Below are 26,251 nucleotides of genomic sequence, written 5' to 3' on the forward strand. Positions count from 1 at the left end.
AGCGGTTATGAAGGTGATAGGGCACTGAATGTAGCAGCTGCAAACAGGCGAATAGACCCTCAACTGTAACAGCGCCTTGTCAACAAATGAAAATACTGAGGCAACAATAACTAATAAATAAATAAACAAATAAATTAAGTAAATTTTTTTCTCCAGTAGGATAAAAAAATACACCACTAAAAACATCACAATCAGTAAAATTTCACTTCACGGGTTCACAGAAGAGCACTGCCACCGTAAAACAGCATAAAAAAGCAACATCACTACCATGAGCCCAACTGCCTACCTATCACTTCCCCTGGCCTGAGTTAAGGAGATAGATAGCACTGGGGACAAATGAGTACTTATATCTGTTGCTCCTCGCTGAGGGAAACCTTAAATGTGAACCAGAAGGCAGTAACTGAAACTCAGAATGGAGGGGGTGTGTACTATGGAGTTAGCTTTTTTCAAAATGTGTCTGTCGTACAGGTCGGATCAGCTGCTTTGTGGAGCAAGTATGATTTTGCCACTGGCTTTCACGATTTTGGAAAGTGCAGTTTTGTCATCAGCACTAAGATTGCCATACCAGCAGATCATAGAGAATGTCATGATAGACTTGATATAGAATTTATAAAATATATGCATCAGAGTGTTACAATTGGCCTTATAGTTCAATGTTTCATGCATTATCCAATGTATTACATAGTTCAGGACAGCTTGACTGCTAAGCAGAGGACAGACAAAGCAAAAGCTAGATGTACTTTCTCTATCCTTGTTATTTAGGTCTGTTGCATTAGATACACGCCCAGTCAACATTCACACACATAGCATCACACATTCCAGAAACAAGGCATGGACAGTGGTTGGCCTGTCCATGTCCGGGTAACTGGCCAATTATTCTCAGTTGCGTTTAAGTCCAACCTATGTACAGGGTAGGCCCAGCCCAAGAACATAAATGTGTATCATTTCCTGATATCGGGGCTCATTCTGACTGAGATCCTGCGGGAGCTCTGTCACACTGAGACCAGCGCTGCCTTGCTTTATATGTGACCATAATAAATATTGCATCAGAAAATTGAAGACTGACTCCGGTCTGTTCTTGGGCTTTCAACAAAAGAATCGGGAGCTAACAAGAGTCTTATCTACACTGAATTTTGCCATCTTGCGGAGGCAGTAGAGACATTGCTGGCCTTTTTTGCAAATAATTTCTGCGTTCAAATTAAATTTCAGCTTGTTATCAATCACACTGTCCAACTATTTGTAGGTTTCCACTATCTCCACTGCCACAGATATTGTTCGTCAGTCAACAGCTACATTCAGTGTGTAAAACCCCCCAAAAACAATAAACAATATCACTGATCTTTACTTTTATGTCCCCTTGGATTGTCCCCACCTCCTCAATATTTCAAGCTCTAAAAGCCCTTAAGTTTCAATTTACTTTTTAGTAGTTTAAGTATTAGCTTTATTTATTTACTTTTTATTATACTGTAATATAGGGGTATTTGTCAGGGGCAAGATTGAGGAAGTTTAGAATAGGTATTACAGTACAAATAACACTTTGTGAAGGCAACTGCCTCACAGTCATGTTGACATCCTAGTCTCAATAAACACAAATACCAATTCCTCCTCATGGTTTTTGTGTGGACAAATTTGACCAAACTGGCAAAATATAGAACTAAAGACATTTTGTTTTTTTCTTTTTTGGTTTGTTCGTTCAGATTATTTTGTAAGCACACAATATTATTTCAGTTTTCTTAATTTAAAGGTAGTTTTTTACTTTTATTTGACTAAAATGTTTGTGTATATATATATATATGGTTTTCCAACAGTCTTGAAGGAGATCCCAGAGGTGTTTAGCACTTGTTGGCCCCTTTGCCTTCACTCTGCGGTCCAGCTCAGCCCAAACCATCTGGATTGGGTTCAGGTCCGGTGACTGTGGAGGCCAGGTCATCTGCCGCAGCACTCCATCACTCTCCTTCTTGGTCAAATAGCCCTTATACAGCCTGGAGGTGTGTTTGGGGTCACTGTCCTGTTGAAAAATAAATGATGGTCCAACTAAACGCCAACCGGATGGGATGGCATGTCACTGCAGGATGCTGTGGTAGCCATGCTGGTTCAGTGTGCCTTCAATTTTGAATAAATCCCCAACAGTGTCACCAGCAAAACACCCCCACACCATCACACCTCCTCCTCCATGCTTCACAGTGGGAACCAGGCATGTGGAATCCATCCGTTCACCTTTTCTGCGTCTCACAAAGACACGGCGGTTGGAACCAAAGATCTCAAATTTGGACTCCTCAGACCAAAGCACAGATTTCCACTGGTCTAATGTCCATTCCTTGTGTTTCTTGGCCCAAACAAATCCCTTCTGCTTGTTGCCTCTCCTTAGCAGTGGTTTCCTAGCAGCTATTTGACCATGAAGGCCTGATTGGCGCAGTCTCCTCTTAACAGTTGTTCTAGAGATGGGTCTGCTGCTAGAACTCTGTGTGGCATTTATCTGGTCTCTGATCTGAGCTGCTGTTAACTTGCAATTTCTGGGGCTGGTGACTCGGATGAACTTGTCCTCAGAAGCAGAGGTGACTCTTGGTCTTCCTTTCCTGGGTCGGTCCTCATGTGTGCCAGTTTCATTGTAGCGCTTGATGGTTTTTGCAACTCCACTTGGGGACACATTTAAAGTTTTTGCAATTTTCCAGACTGACTGACCTTCATTTCTTAAAGTAATGATGGCCACTCGTTTTTCTTTAGTTAGCTGATTGGTTCTTGCCATAATATGAATTTTAACAGTTGTCCAATAGGGCTGTCAGCTTTGTAGTAACCTGACTTCTGCACAACACAACTGATGGTCCCAACCCCATTGATAAAGCAAGAAATTCCACTAATTAACCCTGATAAGGCACACCTGTGAAGTGAAAACCATTTCAGGTGACCACCTCTTGAAGCTCATCGAGAGAATGCCAAGAGTGTGCAAAGCAGTAATCAGAGCAAAGGGTGGCTATTTTGAAGAAACTAGAATATAAAACATGTTTTCAGTTATTTCACCTTTTTTTGTTTAGTACATAACTCCACATGTGTTCATTCATAGTTTTGATGCCTTCAGTGAGAATCTACAATGTAAATAGTCATGAAAATAAAGAAAACGCATTGAATGAGAAGGTGTGTCCAAACTTTTGGCCTGTACTTTTGGCCTGTACTGTATGTGTATATATATATATATATATATATACATATACACACACATATATATATATACACTACTCACAAAAAGTTAGGGATATTCGGCTTTCTGGTGAAATTTCAGGATGAACCTAAAATGCATCATAACCTTTACAGGTGAACTTAATGTGACCTTCTGTAAACTTTTGAATGCACATGTCCAACTGTTCAATGTTTCAGTACTTTTTGCACAAGTTGCTGTTCTCTAACAAGGAGTTTAACGGCAAAATTCACATCAGGTGTTTGATGCTCCAGCTCATTGAGGTCGTATCATTAGGGAACGGCTGCTGGAGACTGGGGTACCTCAAATGGAGTGGCCTGCACTTTCTCCAGACCTGCATTCCATAGAAAACCTATGGGATCAGCTGAGTCGCCGTGTAGAGGCTCGGAGCTCTGTACTCCAGAACCTCAATGTCCTGAGGGCCGCCCTTCAAGAAGAGTGGGATGCCATGCCTCAGCAGACAATAAGTCGACTTGTGAACAGCATGAGACGTCGCTGTCAAGCTGTAATTGATGCTCAAGGGCACATGACAAGTTATTGACACTGACATTTTTTGTTGTGGTATACCCACCACTGTTGTTGGCTTTTGTTTCAAGAAATTGTTTGAGATGAGGAAATCACCAGTGTATGCTTCTACTTAAATGCCCTACTTTCATGATATAATATCACTGTAGCGTGAACACTTTACATTTTCCATAAATTTCACCCAAAAGCCAAATATCCCTAACTTTTTGTGAGTAGTGTATATATATATATATATATATATATATATATATATATATATTTATTTATTTTTTTTTAAATCCAAACATTAAAAATAAGACTGAGGCTCAAAATAAGTGTGGGTATGGTCCTTTATAGCCTAGTACTTTAGTCTAGTAGTCAGTAAGGGTTACTGACATGTTTTGGTAATATAATATTGACAACTGTTAACAACTGTTCACTAATCTTGCTTCTCTTAGCAGTGTTGCAGTGTTTATGTATTCTGTGTCTGTATTAGGTAGTAAGTTAAAGGGCCAAACAGTTTATTTCCCTAACAGGCAGGCATGACAATATTAGTTTAATGTTTATGGTTTGAAAATGTATCAGTACTGAATACTTAACTGTTGTTAAACACTACTGAATTTATTACACTAAAATGTTTGACTTTGAATTAGCAGATAATGTAATATCATGCATACTCTGATTTTATAACAGATGTACTACTTGCTTAGAGTTTTAATCTGAGGAGCTGATAGAAATGAAAATATTGGAGCTCTGTGTTACTGATACTGATACTCTGTGATACTAAAGGCTCTGGCAAAATCTTTAAAATCCTCTATTACCTTTCTGTTCAACTTTGTGACAGCTTACTGCCAATGATCACATCTTTTTCTGTCCTAATTACATACATGCAGGAGTGTGAGCATCGCTCCATACCATCCAACAGGGCACCTGTGTCATTTTGTTCAGGCAAAGAGGGGACTCAGTAATTATTTACTGGGAATTTACTGGAAGTTGGAAATCCTGAGTTCTGACTTAAAACCAAATGTTCAATGTTTTAGTGTGCTTCTCTTAGCAGTGTTGCAGTGTTCATGTATTCGGTGTCTGTATTAGGTAGTAAGCTAAAGGGCCAAACAGTTTATTTCCCTAACAGGCAGGCATGACAATATCAGTTTAATGTTTATGGTTTGAAAATGTATCAGTACTGAATACTTAACTGTTGTTAAAAACTGCTGAATTTATTACACTAAAATGTTTGACTTTGACTTTTTTTTTTTAATCATATGCAAAAACAGATTTACTTGTATTTCTATTTGCAAACAATGGCATATCCTCTAAAAGCTCTGTGGCAAAATATTTATCACCCTCTATAGAGCAGGGAAAACTATCTTTAGAAAACCAAAAACATATCAAACAGTAACAATGCTGTTTTTTGTTCAACTTTGTGACAGCTTACTGCCAATGATAATATCTTTTTCTGTCCTAATTACATACATGCAGGAGTGTGAGCGTCGCTCCATACCATTCAACAGGGCACCTGTGTCATTTTGTTCAGGCAAAGAGGGGACTCAGTAATTATTTACTGGGAATTTACTGGAAGTTGGAAATCCTGAGTTCTGACTTAAACCCAATCACAGTTTTCTCAAGTTGAGAAAATTGTGATTATCATATGCAAAAACAGATTTACCTGTATTTCTATTTTCAAACAATGGCATATCCTCTAAACGCTCTGTGGCAAAATAGTGTTTATGTATTGTGTGTCTCCATTAGGTAGTAAGTTAAAGGGCCAAACAGTTTATTTCCCTACAGGCAACCCTTCTCATTCCATGTAAAATTGTTGTTCTCTGTCAAACCCTTAATATCAATATCCAAATTAGGTACTAAAGGATTTTAGTTTCTTTATACTTACATACTGTAAGTCATGATAGGTGGTTTTCACAATACATCCCACATTTCAAAAAAGCAACAATGACAACATTACTGGTGCAACTTTGCTGAAGAATAACACCACAGATTGGATTATGTTTAGTTTGGATTATTTTGTTTTAAGAATTACCCATGTTACTTATTTATTTTTTCCTAACTCATGTTGGAGTGTGGCTGTCGCTCCATGCTATCCAAGAGGGAACTCCTGTCAGTGTTTCCCAGCCAACAGGGGACCTCTGTCATTCCAAACAGTAGAAGTACCTTTTTTTTCTGTAATGTGGATCAAAAAACATAACAAATCATATTTGAACAACAATTATCTAGTTAAGATTGTAATTTTACTTACTCATTTTGCTTATTTTTTCTTGTCATCCATGCTGGAGTGTGAAGGTCGCTGCATGCTATCTAAGAGGGGACTCCTGTCAGTATTTACCAGCCAACAGGGAACTTCTGTCATCACAGTTTTAGAAGTCTAGTCAAAGTCTGATAATAAATTGTTTTTTTAGCAGTTAGTCAAAAATGAAATAATTTAAATTTTAATCTAATTTCATTCTGGTTGTTTTTCTTTCTTTCTTTCTTTCTTTCTTTCTTTTTCTTTCTTTCTTTCTTTTTAAGTTCTTATTTCTCCCTTGCTGGTTATTTTTGTTAGATTTTTCTCACAGAGAAATGTTTAAATAATGATAACATTTAAGTTAAATCACCCATTCTTGAAAGAAACCAAGAAAGTCTTTGTGGTAAACGAGCTCTCATTAGGAGTGTGAATGGGTACAGACAGCTCCACTGCATTATATGGAGGTCCCCTGTTAGATAGGTACACCTCACTCAAGGATCCAGGTCCCCTCTTGGCAATTTCTTTAAAAAAAATTAAAAGTCACATTTGAAGTAACATTATGGTAAAAGACCTTAAAAGAAAATTTTCTATTCTATTTTTGTTTTATTAAAATGACCAGAAATAGAGGTCCCCTCTTGGTCAGTCTGGGCTGATAGTCCCCTGTTGGTAAGATAAACGTGTATGTGTGTGTGTGTGTGTGTGTGTGTGTGTGTGTGTGTGTGAGTGTGTGAGAAAGATATCAGGCTTTGTTCATTATACGTCTTCATTTTACATTGTTTTCAATCGGCTGTCTGAATAGCTTTGAACACTTCTGCGCTCTACTCTTATTCAAGTACTTGTCATAGAAGAGGGTGGTTGCATGTCCCGAAAATGTCTTAAATTACGTTATCTTAACCTAAGGCATTAAAAGCTCTTGAATACTGTTAAATAAAGCTATTTAATTCCCTTGATATCTTCCAAAAAAAAAAAAAAAAGAAAAGAAAAGAAAAAAAAGAAAAAGACCACAAAATTACCCCTCAAAAATAGTAAAAAGAAATACCAGAAACAAATTCCAAGAAAAATACCTAAAAATGATCAGAATATTGTTCAAAAAAGAAAATAACTACAAAAATGACCAGAAATTGACTCCAAAATTACCCAAATTTTATAGTAATTACAAGATAACTATTAAAAATTATTACAGTAACTATTACCATTATATTTATTATATTTAAAATGACAAGAAATGTAAATACACAGTGAACGTGGAAATAAAATTTTCCCAAACTTTGTAAAAAAAAAAAAAAAAAAAAAAAAAAACAAGAAAATAACCCTCTTCATTTTTTTTATTGTAAACATTTTTAAAAATGTGAAAAATGTAATTTAAAAAAAAAAAAAAAAGATTTCAGAATAGAAGCCCACCCATGGGCTCTACAAGTTTCTGGGATAATTTCAGTTTTCAGTTTGCTCTTAAAAATTATCGATGTATTGTGTTCTGATGGAGAGAGAGAGAGGAACAGAGAGATGCTGACAGGCCAGGATGTCAGAATGAACAGTTACAGTTTTCTTTTTCATTTATTGATGTATGACTATTTAAGCTGCCAAATTTGTTTCATTATCGTCATAACTGGTATAAAAACTGTCCAAAACGTCCAACCACGTAACTTGTTAAATCTTGAAGTGATGTTTCCTGGTTGCTGATGATCAGCGCTGCAAACAAATTTCAGAAAGACGGAGGAAAGCAGAAGACAGCAGTGGGAGCACGGAGCTCTCTTGATCTTAGACAGGAGTGTTTGAAAACAGGCAGATGAAGGGGAGCAAAGGCCAGCCAGCTTGATGCGCAGACAAAAGCAAGAAGGATGGAGTGACAGGAGGAGGAGGAGGAGGAGGAGGAAGAGAAATAAAGGTGAGAAGACGGAGCTGTGAAGGACAGACAGACAGAAAAACAGGTCGTCTCCCTTCGCGTCATCTCCGGCGATGTGCTAACTTTGGCCGGTTGCCAGGCAACACTGAGCCTGACAACAGCTGAGGTTGTGTTGATGTGGCCCTTCTGTGGCAGCAGGGAATCGTGGGTAGCCCAACGCCCACCCCCCACCCACCCCCCACCTCGTCTTAACAGCAGACCCTTTAGGATTCACAGCGCAGCGTCTCTCACACACACACACACAAGGTCAAAAAGAGGGCGGTCAAGGGTGTTTTACCTGTGGGAAGAGACAGAGTGACATGACAGATTTGTGTGTGTGTGTGTGTGTGTGTGTGTGCGCGCGTGCATGCGCCTGCCTCTCGACTGCCTCATGCTGCGTCCATGAATATGTGAGTGTGTGTGTATCCGACGGCGTGTGAGCCCTCCTACCTGTGTGTTGCTGCCTTTGCTCCTTCCTGTTCTCCGAGAAAACACAGTGATAGGGACCCACCACTGTTTACACCTGTAGCTTATGGTAATGCTACCTCTGATGCACACACGCGCGCACACACACACACACACACACACACACACTGAACACCCATGCTGGGAATGGAAAAAGTACCTCCAGTAGTAGAGAAAGTGAGAGTCAAAGGGTAGAAAGTGAGAGACATTACAGGGCAGCTGAAGGCTCTGAAAACATCCTCATATTATCTAAAGCCCAAAAAAAAAGATCCAGTTATCTTGAACATTTTATCATAAGTTTGTCATGAGTTGAGTTTCTGAGGTCTTAAGAGGATGTTGCGGCTTGGCGCTGTGGTGTTTCTCCAGCGGGAAATCAGACCGTTCAACACACATACTATACGTTCGGAGGGGTTGTTTTAGTTTCCTCAGCTCCTCCAGCTCCACACATCAATTTTAAATTTCATCCTTGCAGTAAAACTGTCCTCAGCTAAACTTGCACCTCGCGTTACAGCTGTATAGCGAGTGCTACGAAAACAGGAACAGAGACAAAGGAGACAGACGTGCGTGGCTCTGTGGGTTTCGCCTCCGATCATGTACTGACATTGGTTTGAATCTGAATCAGTGCTGCAGATGTACATACATACTTTAAAGGTGCTTCAGAATACAGGAGGAATACAGGGGGGAAAGCAACACCAGTGCTTTTTATATATTTTGAAAAATATCCCTATCATTGATTTCTAAAAGTCATTAAAATCGTATTTTTTGTATCATATTTTGCATTTTCATTTCAAAACACATGATGTTGATGATGATGTGATTTTTTTCCTAGAGTCTGTGCCAAACAAACATATTTTGTTACATCTGGAGAACATATTTTGTAGGCAAGGGGCATCTGTGTAGAACAGCCTCATTTCTAATGCAATTTTGTCACATTCTGACCTTTATTAAACAGTTGCAGCTCCTGGGATTTAGATACCGTGCGATAATAGTTGAGCTAATTGTTGAATCCCGTGGGTCATCCCGACTCTCTAAACTACAAACCCTGTCATGATACTGAAATTCCATGAAGATACTTCTGTAAAAATGGCTTTGCGCTAATGAGGCAAAGGGAAAACAAGTAAAAAAGTGACAACAGTGAACAAGTGGCCTTGTTAGAAATACTGCTATATCCACCTCTGTAGCCTCCACTTATTTACCAATCTTTGGACCACTACGTTTTAAATATACTTGCCTACAATGAGATTCACTCCATTTGTAGTCTGTGACATGTAAACAGGCGAAGGAACCATTCATTTTTATTATGGAAAATAAGAAACAACAGTAAACACACACACACACACACACAAAAAAAACGATTTTAACAGTTCAGTGTTATTCACACCCATCAGTGTTGTGTCTCTTGCAACACCATGCGCTTCACACTTGCCTCCTAATCGCTGGTGGCTTGTCATGTCGGCGGTAACTCGTGGCAACAGGACCAGGAAGTATTTGGCTATGCCTGGCTGCCTCCGCTGCTTAAAGGAACAGTGGAGGACTTAGCAGCATCTAATGGGTACAAGGCAGCACTTGTTACCTGTCTGGGAGAAAACAGGCAACATGGGCGTCGCTCTGAAAACCTTTGGCCACCTTCGGTGATTTCCGGAGAATAACGGTCGTGCTGATATTTGTTCTTGCTCTCTGACATGTCCCGTTTTCTTTTTGCTTCGTCATATTTTGGTTTATTCGACAGTGTTTCACGCTCACTTGCTCCTGCCGCTGTAAAGGTATGACCTGCCACAAACACAACCAGAAGCAAAACAACTTCTTCTTCTTTTTTTTTTTTTTTTTTTTTTTTTTTGGTACCAACTCCAGCAATTTGCTACCAACCGCACGTTAGCGCCAAGCACTTCCGTCAGCCACTTGCAAGAGGAAAATGCCTTCATCGCAAAGTGTATTTTGGGTTGGTTTGTCCTGTGTGAGCCACTGTAGAAACACGGCGGAGCAACATGGCAGCGCACATGAAACCATAGATTAAAAAGACTTACTCTACCTTATTTCTTCTATTCTACTTTATGAAAACACTAGGATTCTAGCATGCTCATGAATATAATATATCCCATCTGTGTCTTTGACTGAAGAAGTGTTCCTGTTAGAGAAACACTGCACTGATGGTAATGATGAGCTGTCACTCACAAACACCTCGCTGCTGAAGCACATGACAGAGAGGAAGCTATTCTGCTTGTGTGTGAATGTGTACGTGTGTGTGTGTGTGTGTGTGTTTGCGTGGGCATGTGGGAGGGATAGGGGATTGCTTTTGAAGGAAGGTGTATGTGTGTGTGTATGTGTGTGTGTATGTATACCTTCTTGTTTACGCTAGCGCACACTCGTCGGTATGTCTTTTCAGTATTATGAACGAGCCTGTGTTGTGCTGCTGTCATTGTTTGGCTGGGAGCTTGTGCGCGTATGTGTGTGTGTGTGTGTGTGTGTGTGTGGCATTAATTACCCAGAGCGCTGGAAGCACCCGGGCAGGCCAGTCTGTTAGCATAGCCACACTGCCACTACTTATTAATCAACCTGGCAGACAGACAGTGGTGGCACTGCCCCTCTGCCTGCCAAATAGGGAGCTGGCCCCACTCTGATAACTTTCAGCACACTACACCCGCTGCCCTGCGGCTGCCAAATTGGGAGCAACTCTGCCCAAGATAAGTCCAATAGTCCCGCTCTGTGTGGGGGCGATAGACTGTGGCTCGCCTGGTAGACTGATGGGTAAGGCGGGAGGTGTGGTGGTGGTGGAGGGATGGGGAGGGTGGGGGCTGTGAAGAAGTTAGAGAAAGAGAGGATGGGAGCAGAAGAAAACAGTTTTTTTTTTTTTGTTTTGTACCATGACTGAGCTCTATGCTTTTTCCCTTTTTTTTTCTTTCTTTTTTTTTTTTTTTTCTGCTTTTTTCTTTTCTTTTCCAGGTCTGGCAGGTGAGCCAAAAAGGTAATTTCAGACACATAGTGCTACAAGTAGATCAATCAGTGGGCTTGACAGATTTAGTGGGGCAAATTTGAGGTTTTATCATCTGTATTAGTAAATATGACTCTCTGTGTTTCCAGAAATTACAAAATCTAAGCCAGAGGTGCACCAACGCAACAAATAGCTTTCTGATAAATTATTAACAGCAGTATTTTTTAACAGCATTTTCGTAATGATAGTTGAGTATCAGCAATGGAACATAACATCCGAACAACACTGCAAAAAGTCAAATCTTACCAAGAGTATTTGTTTAATTTCAAGTAAAAATGTCTAATTTCTAGTCAAAATATCTCATTACACTTAAAATAAGACATGATCAGCTCAGAAATTACTTGTTTTTAGCAAATTTTTACTTGTTCACTTGTGTCACAAGTAAAAATTTGCTTGTTACATTGGCAGAATATGTTTCTTGTTTCTAGCAAATTTTAACTTGTTTCAAGTGAATTTTCACTTGAAACAAGTGAATTTTCACTTGAAACAGGTGAAAATTGTCTAAAAACAAGTTATTTCTGAGCTGATCATCTTATTTTAAGTGTAATGAGATATTTTGACTAGACATAAGACATTTTGACTTGAAATAAGACAAATAATCTTGGTAAGATTTGACTTTTTGCAGTGAAAGTGTTTATTTTTCAGCAGTCTTTACTGAATGCAACCCCACGCCAACCTGGATGCAGGAACAGGCGTCTAATGTAGGAGGGAGCAGGCTGGCCGAATGTCAGTTTACATCCAAAACAGAGCGCCGCTTCATTTCCCTGCCAGCAGAGAAGAGGACACTTGTTTACGCTCTCCATTCATGTGGAAGTCGCCAGAAGCCATGTCACCGCGGGCCTTTGTGGAGGAAAAAAACTTCCACAAAGCACGGAAAAGCAAATTGATTGGCGAAAACTGTGATTTCGAACGGGTCAGAAGAGTTAATCCCTCTGCTCTGTGGCGAAGTGTAAATAATTGTCAAAACCTCGAGTGCAGCCGAGTGGAATCTGCAAGTGCATTTTTTCCTCGTTTCCAACTTTTATGGTCTGGTAAACTTTAAGACTTCATAGCCTGGTTTTTGATTAATGCGTTCTGGTGATTTAAAATAATCTGAATAATGGACAGCTCTAGTTTACAGGACCATAAACAGTGTTAAAAAAGAAAAAGAAAAAAAAAAAAGTTAGAATTTCACCAAGTGCGTGGTTCCCAGGCTGGCACACATCTATTTATGTTGCTGTATGAATTATGCATCTAGGCCTAGGACGAGTCTTTCATACCAGTCTGTATGTAGACTCACCAGCACACACACTTACACACACTCTTTTTGACTCCTGTCTCCCACTCTTTTTCTCGCTCTATTTCTCTCCAATACTTTGACTCAGTCTGCATCTCTTTCCCCCATTTCTTCACTCAGTTCGCTCTCTTATCCCCTTAAACTCTCTCTCCTTCTCTCTCTCTCTCTCTCTCTCTCTCTCCTCAGTGATCAGAGAGTAACAGTGAAGAAAAACATTGAAAGAGAGGAGGGGAGATGAAATGTAGTTCATTTTTACTGGAGTTCGGACATCAGCGGGCATAGGGGCAATCGCTCATAGACCACCATTCTGTACGCGGGTTGAATCTGGGACACACACTTGAAGCTTCAGAGTAACACATGGACTTGTCCAGGCAGGGAAGGATTGATTGGAGAGGAGAAATGGAGGAGAGGAGGAGGAGGAGAGCAAGTGAGGGAATCAAATCGGCAGCACAGAGAGTGGTGGAAAATGCAGAAACACACACTGCCTGTCCTAGGATTTAAAGGGTATTTTTGCCAAGGACAATAGCAGGCTGTGTTAAAGCAGTAATCCTCAGGTTCCTCATGTTTTTGTTTTGTTTCGTTCCATTTTTCTCGGAATTCCGGTTACATCTATTGGTGCTGAGCATTGATTGCTGTGGTATTTTTGCACCACACTGGTCAATCAATTAGTTTGCCCAGTACCGTGACACTGTGTCAAATCACAAGGTTATCTATCAGTGTTAGTGTAACACATGGGAGAAATGTTGACCATTTGTGTTTGATGTTCTTTACCTGGCAGGAAAAAAATCTCCAACAAAAGCCTCCAGCGTACTCATTATTTGTGTTGCAATGCATTTATGTCCTCACACTGCAAAAACTCAAAATCTTACCAAGATTATTTGTCTTATTTCAAGTCAAAAATGTCTTATTCCTAGTCAAAATATCTCATTACACTTAAAATAAGACATGATCACCTCATGTTTCAAGTGAAAATTTGCTTGAAACAAGTGAAAATTTGCTTGTTTCATTGGCAAAATTTGTTTCTTGTTTCTAGCTAATTTTCACTTATTTCAAGTGAATTTTCACTTTTTCCACTGGCAAATTTTGCCAATGAAACAAGCAAATTTTCACTTGTTTCAAGCAAATTTTCACTTGAAACAAGTGAAAATTGTCTAATAACAATTTACTTCTGAGGTGATCATGTCTTATTTTAAGTGTAATGAGATATTTTGACTAGAAATAAGACATTTTTGACTTGAAATAAGACAAATAATCTTGGTAAGATTTTGAGTTTTTGCAGTGCAAAATCTAAAATAACAGCAGAGAGGTTGTTGTTTATGGCTCTGCTGCGTCACATCTTGATTATGTCACCTCGGCAGCCTTCAAAACTGGGATTGGACTCACTTTAGGTCCAGCTTCAAATCAAAGAGGGAGGCGCGGCATGTCTTAGATGGTGATAAACTCACCAGGACTTGTCTGGCGTGCAAGGTTAGGTTGAATCATTATTGTGTTGGATCAACACTGCCAATAGAGACGAAATGCAAAACAGATAATTATTTATATGAAAATGTGGCAGATTATAACTTTAAAGTTGACATTATGAGAGGGTTAACAAGTACTGACTGTATGCAAGCCCGTCTGTGGAGATGATGACATCATGTTACTTTGTGTAGGAGAACCGTGGGAGCTGGGTGGAAAAGTTTCATTGATTATAAATTAGATGCCGCCCTGTATCAAACACACGTTGTTTGTAGCAAGTGAATTTCTGAAGTTCTGACTTTGATGACTGCAACCACTGCAAACGTACCTGATGACCATGTTGCTGCAGCAGTAGCACCATGCTAAAAATACCAAGCAGATGTAGACAAGGAAGATAGAATATAAATATATGGCTTGGGGGGAAATCTACAAATGAGCAGTGTGTATTCTGCTGGAGCGCTTCCTGCCTTTAGCATCGCCTTTCTTTGTGTGTCTTGTATAGGACATAGGGGCAACCACTCCTTGATCCTATTAGCAACTAGGCATGCATTTAAATCCTGACCTGCACAGCTACACACACACACACACACACATATAGACGCACACACAAAGCACATTGGTATGGGAGATGGGAGTGCGCAGTCTCTCAAAACGTTGTTTACCTTAATTGTTTACTCGATATGCATGCAAGTTGCAAGGTCAAAATAATCGAAAGTTCTGTTCAGAGTGTGTGTGTGTGTGTGTGTGTGTGTGTGTGGTTGTGAAGCGAGTGAGAGAAGTGGGTATGTGAGAAGTTGTCCTCCACACACTTATGAGGCAGCCACTCAGAAGTCAGATTGCTGTCTTTGTGCAGTTGAGATAAAGCTCAGAATTCCCTTTTGTTATGCACACACACACACACACACACACACACACACATACACATGCTCGTGCCAGCCCAGCTTTTGACGCGTATGTGCCTTATCTGACAGCGATGCTCAAATATTCAAGGCGTTCAGCATAACTGCCACTGTCATCACCATAGTGAAATACATTTTATCATATCATTTGCATATTTTAATTACACTGCCAAGGAAGGGGAAAACAACGGGAGATCTCAGCAAATGTGCATAGGGACGTGTGTGTGTGTGTGTGTATGCCCACAATGTGTGCGTGTGCCTCCAAAATGATCATTTTTTTCAGATGGACAGATTTGGCATGTGTGTAAGTGTGTGATAACGGCACATAAACTAGAGTCGGGTGGGGAGTTGACAGAGCCGAGAGAGGAGCAGCTCTCCATCTCCAGCTCTCCCCCGGCGTGAGGCCGACCTCTGGAGTTGAGACAGAGGTTAGAAGCTGAATCATGAATCCAAACGCTCAGAGTGGAGCCAACGCAGCCTCTTTTTAGCAGCTACAGTTTGATGTCGGAGTTGTTGTAAGCCGGGAGACGGAGGCTCGTCACAGAGGTTTCTGTTTCAGTTGGAGCTCAGCCGAGCCGGGGCTGTCACCACAAAGAGAAGAAGCTATCCTGGTGAAGAAAAACCCCGGTCGTGAAGGCAGCACGCAGGAAAAACTTGAAGGAAAAAATATGTACATATATATGCACACTGCAAAAACGCAAAATCTTACCAAGATTATTTGTCTTATTTCAAGTCCAAAATGTCTTATTCCTAGTCAAAATATCTCATTACACTTAAAATAAGACATGATCACCTCAGAAGTAACTTGTTTTTAGACAATTTTCACTTTTTTCAAGTGAAAATTTGCTTGTTTCATTGGCAAAATTTGCCAGTGGAAAAAGTGAAAATTCACTTGAAATAAGTGAAAATTAGCTAGAAACAAGAAACAAATTTTGCCAATGAAACAAGCAAATTTTCACTTGTTTCAAGCAAATTTTCACTTGAAACAAGAGACAATTGTCTAAAAACAATTTCCTTCTGAGGTGATCATGTCTTATTTTAAGTGTAATGAGATATTTTGACAAGAAATAAGAAATTTTTGACTTGAAATAAGACAAATAATCTTGGTAAGATTTTGAGTTTTTGCAGTGCATATGTGTGTGTGTGTGTGTGTGTGTATATATGTATGTTACAGTGGATGGTCACCGTCACATTACAAAGTGAGTCGTGTGGTGAAATTCCTGTTATGACAGATGACAAATGGATATGAAATGGATTATGAAGAAAAAGGCATGAGCAGTGTTTTAATGTGCCAAACAAAATCCAGGCTCAGCCATACTGTATTGTGCCGTCTCCATCCAATGTCATGGACGGCGTGGAGCGCTGTGTGAGGAGGAGTTACAGTATCTAGGCCAACCCAGCGTGGGCTCTGTTTGAAGTATTGCCGCTTTCTGCCAGCACACAGTGGAAAGGCAGGGCTCTACTTTTAGCTCCAGAGATGTGCAGACACAACATCCATTCACTCCACCAGCAGCCGAGGAAGGCAAAACATGGAGGATCGCACATACTGGGGAGCACGCACACACACGTATACACATCACACCAGCGTCACATCGCCACACACGTGCACAGACGCAGACATGAGCTGATGTACACAAACACACTCATATGCATACACACACACACATGCAAACACCCCTGGCAGACCAACAATGAGTGTTTATCCATTTATTTTTGCAGTTTGTTTGTTTTGCTCGGTAAATCCTAACCGCCACACAGCTGCTGCAGAGCAGGGACGGGAGGCAGTTTGGGGATTCATTAGCTTTTGTTTTCCTCCCTTTTTTCCCCTCCCCTCACCTCTTTTTTCCTCCATCCCTCCATCCCTGCTCAGGAGCATTGTTTAAGGCCAGACCGATGTGCCGCTTTCCTGACATATCAGGCCAATTTTGGCATTTTGCTAAGGACGAGATATCAGTGCCAGTCAGTGCCGAGACAAAGCCAGCGAATATGGTTTTGTTATTATTTCTGAAGGCTGATGAGTGAAATGACTCCGGTGTGATCAGTGAGTCAGTCACTAATTTCATATGACAGTCTAAATTCTGCTTCAGATGCTCTTGCATTCTGCCAAGAATAAAACATCTCTGAGGGAAACACTTTTTAGGGGAAATTTAAATGCCTTAAAATTGAATTAACATTGAATACTTACATCCAGAAATATAATGAAAATGTCAGAGCTTCTGCTTTTGCTGACTACACTGCAAAAACTCCAAATCTTACCAAGATTATTTGTCTTATTTCAAGTCCAAAATGTCTTATTTCTAGTCAAAATATCTCATTACACTTAAAATAAGACATGATCACCTCAGAAGTAACTTGTTTTTAGACAATTGTCTCTCGTTTCAAGTGAAAATTTGCTTGTTTCATTGGTAAAATTTGTTTCTTGTTTCTAGCTAATTTTCACTTATTCCAAGTGAATTTTCACTTTTTCCACTGGCAAAGTTTGCCAATGAAACAAGCAATTTTTGAAACAAGTGAAAATTTACTTGTTTCAAGTGAAAATTGTCTAAAAACAAGTTACTTCTGAGGTGATCATGTCTTATTTTAAGTGTAATGAGATATTTTGACGAGAAATAAGACATTTTTGACTTGAAATAAGACAAATACTCTTGGTAAGATTTTGAGTTTTTGCAGTGTATGACACTATAAGTTGCATAGGCAATATGCAAGACACACACACACACACACACACACACACAGAAACAACAGTTTATTTATGTCTTTCTAGCATACTAGCATAATAAGGCTTGAGTCCTTTTTCTTGGTGGCAAACACACCAACGGCAAAAAAAAAAATATTGTAGCTTTATGGAGCTCCTGTCCGCACACACACACACACACGCACGCACGTTATTCTGTACATCGTGTCCAACCTGGCCTGTGGCACCCCTATTTCACCCGTCATTACCCTCTGACTGGATAGGGCCCCCCAGGGACAGCGACACCCAAGGGACCCAGATGATGGATACACAGAGCAGCAGAGGGAGGGAAGGAGGCTGAGAGGGGGGATGAGGAGTAGGAGAGGAAGCTCAAGTGGAGGAGAGAGAGTTTTACTTTATCAGGGAATTCTATCCACACACACACACACACACAGCTGTATATGCGTGCGCTGGTATGGGAGTGTGTGATCAGGCCAGTGAGCTATTGTTCCTCGGGGCTGTAAAAGTGTTCACAGGGCAACAAAACCTGATCGATGGACACACTGCACCACTCTATAAAGACGCTTGTTAAAGAGGGAGGCTGAAATGGATACCAGCTCCTAGCCCCTGTTGTCGCACACACACACACACACACACACACACACACACACACACACACCTGACAATCCATCTCCACACTTCTTCTTTTCACTTTGTCCCTTTGTGACTCATTCTCTTTGTGTCACCTTCTCTTATGTGTGTGTGTGTGTGTGTGTGCAGCTGTGCACCGTGTCCCTTTGACACACTTGGACTTGCCCATGATGAAAACAAGAGCAATCACACACACACATACACACACACACACGCCCCAATGCACAGCGTACGTATGTGCAGACTAGGCGATGGGAAACACTTGTACACACAGTCGTGCTCTGCTGGGAGCTGGCCTGGTTTCTCTCTCACCGCATGCAGTCCATAGATACACACACACACACACATCCACACACACGCTCTCCCATGTGAGTATGGAACATATGACAGTACACAGAGCTTGAGACGGCATCAGAACACACTGATGCACACACACACACACATCAGCCCTGAAGCTGTATGAAAGGGCAAATGACACGGCTTGAAAGGGAGCCCGATGACACTCCCCACCGTCCCAACACAAATCCACACGCACGCACACACACACACACACACAGAGGGATGGAGGGAAAGAGGGGAGATAAAAGAATGGAGGAAGATATGTGAAGAAGTGTGGCGGTAGATGTGTGAAGAGGAGCGTGAGTGAGAGAGACATTCTAGAGACGTTCTAAAAATAACCTGCAATAGGCGAAATCCGCGAAGTCGTCAGCTTTATTTTTTACAATTATTCTAGATGTTTTACACACTTTATACACTTTTCTCAGACAGGCATTCACATTTTCTCACTTTTCTCTCTTGTTTAAACTCTCAAAGTTCAAACCTTCATAGAAAAATAAGTCCAGTATTATAGAATGAACGCATTCTGTACTGTACAGGAGACACGGCACGGAGGAGATTGACTGACAATGGTCTGCAGTCCCTTAGCCAATCAGGACGCAGAACACAATGCCCTGTAAAAAAAAAAAAAAAAAAAAAAAAAAAAAAAAAACATGCAAAATTGCACTAAAAAAAATCCGCGAAACTGCGAGGCCGCGAAAGGTGAACCGCGTTATAGCGAGGGACCACTGTACACAAAGTCAGTCTTTAAAGACGGAAGAAATGGAGGGATGAAGAGTGATGTGGAAGAGAAGGAGAGAGAAGAAAGAGAGTGAAAGAGAGTCATTAAAAGCAAGACGAAAATCAAAGATTCAAAAGAGACTGAGAGATTTTTGCTCCGTTTTCGCTTCTTGTTCAAACCTTGAATTGCCGTTGTTTTTTGTGGACAGTGAACGGTCTTCCTTTAATGTGCACACACACACACACACACACACACAAACACTGCAAGTATAAAATCAGAATAATTTCACAGATAATTTGGTCGTCACAGCCAAAGAAATAGTAATAACAACTTTTAGAGGGAGAGCGGAAGAGAGAAAAAGAGCGACGGCGTAAAAAGAGAAAGCCGGAGACGAGCAGAGCGAATCAGCCAAGGCCAATCGCTGTGTCTAAGCCAGAGTGGGCTTTGTGGGAAAGGGCCTCTCTCGCTCTTCCCAATCCTCCTCTCCCCCCCCTCCCCTCGCTGCGTCATTCAGTGTGACCCTCTGGAAATGGCGAAGCGCTTGGCGTGGTGGCGTCCAAGCGGGACGCTGAGGTAATGGCATATTTAGGCGCCGGCGTCGGCGTGGAGGGCAGGGGGAACAGGCAGCCCATCATAACCCAGGTGACAGCACAAACACTGCCGGGGAAGACACAAGCACGGGAGAAAAATGGGCACAATCAGTTGTGTGTGTGTGTGTGTGTGTGTGTGTGTGTGTGTGCTAATGTGGAAAATGTGTGTGTCATATATATTATTCAGTGGCTTCCGGCCGCACACATCTGTTCATTTCACTGGACCAGAGACAGGACAACGCTCACTCTCCTCTGGTATACAGTTACGACAACGCTGCCAAGACCGGCTTCAAACACACGGATACACACACACACACACACACATACACACACTTAGGTCTGGCACCCATGTCAGCCTTTACAATGAATTCACATCTCATCTGTTGGAGGCAGCTTGTGTCATCCAGCGGGCATGCTCACATACTGTTTCTGCACACACACACAAACGTGCATGCACTTGCATACATAGATGAAACACATGCACATAGCCAGTAGGGATGCCACACAGACACACACACATACACACACACACACACACACACAAATCATAATCTAATATGCCACTGCACACAGACAAATGCACCAATCCACTGCAAGCACAAACAAATCATCATGACAAGTATCACTGCACACACAGTCACAGAGATACACACATGCATGCACACGCATATTCAAATCACACACACACACACACACACACACACAACAAAGCTGTGTAAACATATCAGCTCCATAAGCAATGTCATGGCTGCACAATGGCACATAAAAGGGTCATGTGTATTGCACCTGTAGGATGGGTACTAAACCATTGTTCTCTCTCTATTTCTGTGTGTGTGTGTGTGTGTGTGTGTGTGAGTGTGTGTGTGTGTGTGTGTGTGTGTGTCAGTGTGAGCAGCAGACAGGCGTAGCGTGTTTGTTTTGTTCTGCATTGTGTTTGTGGATTTGCTCAGAATCCACAGAAAATGGGCGTTCGTCGAGTCTGTGTGGGCACGGGCTCATTTTAATGAAAATGGATGGCTGTGTGTGTGTGTGCATGGCTCTGCATGTGCATGTGTGTGTGTGTGTGTGTGAGTGAGTGTGTGAGTGTGCTTGCTATGTTTACATGTGTGAGGGAAGGAGAAGTGAGAGAGTTATGTATTTGCAATACTCCTGTCTTTACACGCACTTGCTTGTCTGTATTTGTGTGTGTGTGTGTGTGTGTGTGTGTGTGTGAAAGAGAGAGGCGCAGAGAGAGAGAGAGAGAAAAGGAGAGTCTTCTCTGTAGTGTCAGCCTTTGATCAGTGTCCCTGTGTGTGTATGTGTGTGTGAGAGAGTGAGAGCCAACCCCTGGTGTCTTGGAGGCAGATGAAACACTGTGGCTCTATCCGGGACTCACAGAACACCCACTATCCTTCTCTCTCTCTCTCTCTCTCTCTCTCTCTCTCTCTCTCTCTCTCTCTCTCCATCTCTGTTGCCCCCTCTAACCACCAGTCCTTACCACAGCCATTTTAAAGGCTATTCATGCGGCGCTGCGCTTTCATCTTGTATTGCGGCATTTTCACCAACTCCTCTGTCTTTTCCAGGCCTTTTATCAGATTACAGCGGAGGGGAGGACGGGTGAGGCGGCCTGCCGTCGCACACCGACTCGCAGTCACACGGACGCAGCGTGAACGTGTCGCTTTGCGCTTGTAACCAGAGAAAATTAGGATTCAGCGTGTCCTCCGGCTCTGTTATAGCGCCACTCCGCCTCTCCAGTATTTCTATGTGGCGCGAGCACATTACTTTGTATTCAGGACTTCACTGTGTGTCTCACGGTGCTGTCTGCATGGAGACACATTTTAAGGACATGGGGCCAGATTCTCCAAAACGTTCTTACTAATAATCTTAAGACGTTTCGTAAGAGGAAAAAATGAGAAGTTCATAAGAATGTTCTCAAGTGCTATTCCCCATTATTTTCTTAAGAACTGCACATTATCTTAAGAACTTCTTAATTTTTTCCACTTACGAACTTCTCAACTCTCTACCTTTATGTAAACAAACAGCCTCTAGCTGCAACCCACAGCAGCTCCATCTAAAATCCAACAAAACAATATCCATTACAGTCTCAACTTTGATTTGATGTTCTAAAAGTGTTTTCTCAAAAATTGAGATACATACTTTGTATTGGACAGCGACGATATTACTAACCTATTAGTTAATGGAATCTAAATATAATTGACACATGAATGGTGACTGGTGGCTAAACAAAATGTCCTCATATAGACTCAGAAACAATATATGTGCCTATATGTGTCTAAATACTGGCTTAGATATTAGGCTGAATTACAGTTTAGATAACGATTATCACTATGTTAACATATACAATGTCAAATTATTAAGGTATTAGCCTACTACATTAATCTATGTTATATAATCAAATTTGGCTCTAAATTAATCAAAGATGTTTGAAAAATAGCTTACCTTCACACAGCATGTGGTTACTTAAGACAGCCTTTACCTGTCTTAAAGTTACGATACTATTTAAGAAAAATAGTAAGATAATTTCTTTCAAGAATCCCATTTATTCTTAAGAAAAATCTTAAGAATAAAGTTGAGAACATTCTTAAGATCTTTTGTTTGGATTCTTAAGATATTTTGTTTGTGAATTCGAAAATATCTTCTTAAACCCAAACTTAAGAAAAAAAAGTGGAACCCGGCCCATGATCACTTAAAAATAATCCGTGACAGATGCTTCATAGCTCACAGGGTCCAGCTAGACAGACGATGATGTGATTGGATTTTGGATCACTTCAATGCATGCTTCAAAGACAGTGACTGATTGCAGTTTTGGAGCTGATTGGGTAATACTGTGAGCGAGGTGTCCGCCTTGGCATGGGTGCACAGAAGTGGGATGTGCCTGATTCTTTTGAAGAGCAGGGACTGTGAAACCTTGTGCCGAGGTATGCCATCACTAGTAATCCAGTTAGTGGAGCGCCTCAGAACAGGGCCACCTATATCCCTGGGAGAGCAGGATGCTGTGCTGTAAGTGGCTTTGTGTTGCTGCTCAATGGCGTTAGAAAGAAGAAATGTCATTGAGAAAAGAGCTGAAAGAGCAATTTCTTCTCTCACTCTCGTTTCTCTCTCTGAGTGCAATCTGTCCCTCCTTGTTGATGGGTGTTGGTGTTGCATGCATGCGCTCACACACACACACACACACACACACACACACACACACAAACGCAGGCGCGCTAGCTCTCTTCAGTCTAGCAATTCCCTCTCCATCAGAGCCTGATTTACAGGCCAAACTAGGGAACATTTGCCAGACTGGCTGATACTACACTGGAAATAAACTCTGTATTCTCTATCTCCCCCCTCCCTTTCTCTCTCTCTCTCTGTCTCTCTCTATTCCCGGTTCCCTTCATCTGTTTTCACTGCCTCCACTCCCTCATCCTCTTTTCCTCTGGCTTCCACTCCATTCTCTCATCCCTCTTTTTCTGTCCATCTACCCTCGCTTTCTCCAATCCATATTTACCCGCCTCCTCCTCTCTGTTAAATATGCCTCTTTCCTCCCTTCCTTCCTTCCGTCCTCCCCTCTCCTCCTCCATCCCATCTCGCAGGCTTCCTCAGCACTGGTGACCAGTCCGCCAAGGGTAACTACGGCCTGCTGGACCAGATCCAGGCCCTGCGCTGGCTCAATGAGAACATCGGCCACTTTGGCGGAGACCCAGAGAGGATCACTATCTTCGGCTCTGGAGCCGGGGCCTCCTGTGTCAACCTCCTCATCCTCTCACACCACTCGGAAGGTACGAAAAAAAAAAAAAGAAGACGACTCACACTGACTGCAATTGCTGTTGCATTCTGTTTCTTGGTCCAGTTTCCATCTTTCTCTATCTCTGGCCCTGTTTCCACCTGGCATTAACGTGCATCTTGGGTGATCCATAAGTGGACAGCTGTAAGTACATCTGTTCACACCTGGCATCAGAATACATCTCCACATACGTCTTGAGTGACCACTTGTGATTGGATCTCACTTCCCTGCTCTTTATGCAAATAAACAAGTACCTTTTCCATTTGCAAAGACCTAATGCTTACTTTTTAGGAGTCGAGGCAACAGGCATGTAACAAAAGTCGTCAGTTGAGTAGGCGGTCCTTCACTGCGTATGTTTACACTTCAAAGTCAATGCGGGCAGAAGTGTAACAGGCCGCATCACAAGCCGCATTGAGGACACAATGGGTGCTGTACTTAGAGGTGTCCACTTATGATCGGATCGCCCAGGACGGATATTAATACCACGTGGAAACAGGGCCTCTGTATCCTCTTTTCCTACTCCTTTTTTTTTTTTTTTTTTTTTTTTTACCAATAACAGTGTTAGAGAAACATTCTTAGTTGCAGGGTTACCACAAATTGTTTATGTTGTTGTTGTTGTTGTTGTTGTTTTTTTTTTTTTGTGGCTTATCACAGAATTTTGAGAGGTTTATTCCAGACAGGGAAAGTCGGAGGAATCTGATAAATGATCTGGAAAAGTCAGGGAATATAACCAAAATAAGCCCATTGTAGAGCAATCCAGACTGATTGTCCCTTAAGAAAAAACACCAGCAAATCGTGGATGAATAAAAAATTAGGTAATTAAAAAGCTCATTTCTTAATTAATAACTTAGGCATGGATAGTCATAAGAGTCATGAAATTGTACATCAGAGCCATGGTGGCAACTCTGATGGAAGAGAAAGAGTGACAGTAAAAAGGCCAGGGCCAAGAGGCCTTCACAGGCTTGAGGGCACTATTGCTTTGTGGAGCAGATGTTCTGGTTAAAAAAAAAAAAAAAAAAAAATCAGCTTCTGCATGAGGCAAAGGCAGAAAAAAGGCAATGTCCAGTTTGATTAAAACTAAATCCAAACTTGTAACTAAATATAAAACATTTATAAGGAGAGACATTCGCACTTTGATGTGAACAGCCTACAGCACAATGTTCTTGCATTTCAGTATGTTATGTGGAGAAAATTGTCAAAAGTGACAAAATCTATTTTCAAAGTTACATACACAACTATATATATATATATATATATATATATATATATGTTTGCAAGAATTTAAAGGCAGAGCATTTTCAAAAATGTGATAAAGCATTAGGACTTTGAATTTACAGTGTAGGAGAAGTTTGTCCTTTCTGGTGTCCTGACATGGATGTCATAACCTGAATCAAGCCTTTGGAACCAGCCGCTCATTTTGGTTTTCGCTTGTGTTTTCTTATCAACCACAAATTTTATAATTCAAGGGAATTGCTGTCTTTGCAGCTGCTTTCCTGAATTCCTCATCGCCTGGACCTGTGATATTTCAGTCCTCAATTTAGATCATCCTTGCCTAATCCCTGATTAGCCGCAGTGCATATTTACACACCTTGACATGTCGCTCTGTATATTTGATCCATATATTTGTTAAATCGTCTAGCAATGCACACCTGCTTTAACCTGTAAATCTGTCAACAGAGACTTACGGTATCTTTATTTAATTGCCACATCATTTTCAAAGTTAATGCTGTGATTATCCTATGACTCCCTGGAAGTTATATTTGTCTTTCCGATCAGTCCGTCCTTTGCAAATTGACACATTGTCCAGTCTAAAATCTCATGGTGGACGGATCAACTGATCCAACACCTGAGTGCTTTGTACCTCTGTGCTCAAAGAAGATACTGGACATCCTTTCAGTTGAGGAATTTCAAATGGTCACACGGTTAACAACAGGTCCAGGCTGGATTTAGGCTATGTCATTCATGTCTAGGGAAGACAAATGACAGAGTTAAATGCTGTAGCTCCTCCATTAGCCCACATTACCTGACTTGACAAACGCTCCCGGCTCTTTCAAGAGTCCAACGCTCTACAGTAGAAAGGCTTTACCACCGTGAGTGATATATATACATCTGACCTCATGCGCTCCCCATCATCAGCAACACACCCTAAGGGATAAGTGTTAACATAGAATGACCAAAGAGAAAGGCCTACGGACCAATCGGCTTTGATCTGTTCCGAGATCAGCGTGGCTGACAACCCGCAGCCAAACGGTCACGCACTCGCCGGCTTTGATCACGCTGCTCTTGAAGCCGTCCTCCTCTGACCATAACTTCTCTGTTCTCTGCACTGCTAGAGGACTCTCTCTATCTCTCTCTCTCGCTTTCTGTCTCCCTCTCTCCTTTTCACTTCCTCTCTCCCTCTCTCTCCTCCTCTTTTTTTCTCACACACACACATACAAACTGCAGAGACGGACAGAACCAAAGCAGAAATAGTGGATGAAAAGGAAGAGAGATTAGAGGGAGCATGTTCACAGACTCATACATCTGTTTCAATAACCACTATGTCTGTGTGTGTGTGTGTGTGTGTCAACCAGACACCTTGCACGTCTCTCTAATATTGATTCATGTGTTC

The 26,251-nt window shown here is 41.3% G+C and overlaps 1 protein-coding gene across 1 annotated transcript in view; it reads left to right on the forward strand.

The window, feature by feature from the left end:
- nlgn2a (neuroligin 2a) overlaps positions 1 to 26,251 on the forward strand; it is a 195,931-nt gene that overhangs the window by 157,188 nt on the left and 12,492 nt on the right. The window contains exon 5 of the mRNA XM_030076148.1: positions 23,450 to 23,635. Coding sequence (XP_029932008.1) covers positions 23,450 to 23,635 — 186 coding nt within the window. The remainder of the gene's footprint in view (positions 1 to 23,449; positions 23,636 to 26,251) is intronic.

Source organism: Myripristis murdjan, chromosome 18 (genome assembly GCF_902150065.1).
Source record: "Myripristis murdjan chromosome 18, fMyrMur1.1, whole genome shotgun sequence".
Classification (NCBI taxonomy): domain Eukaryota; kingdom Metazoa; phylum Chordata; class Actinopteri; order Holocentriformes; family Holocentridae; genus Myripristis; species Myripristis murdjan.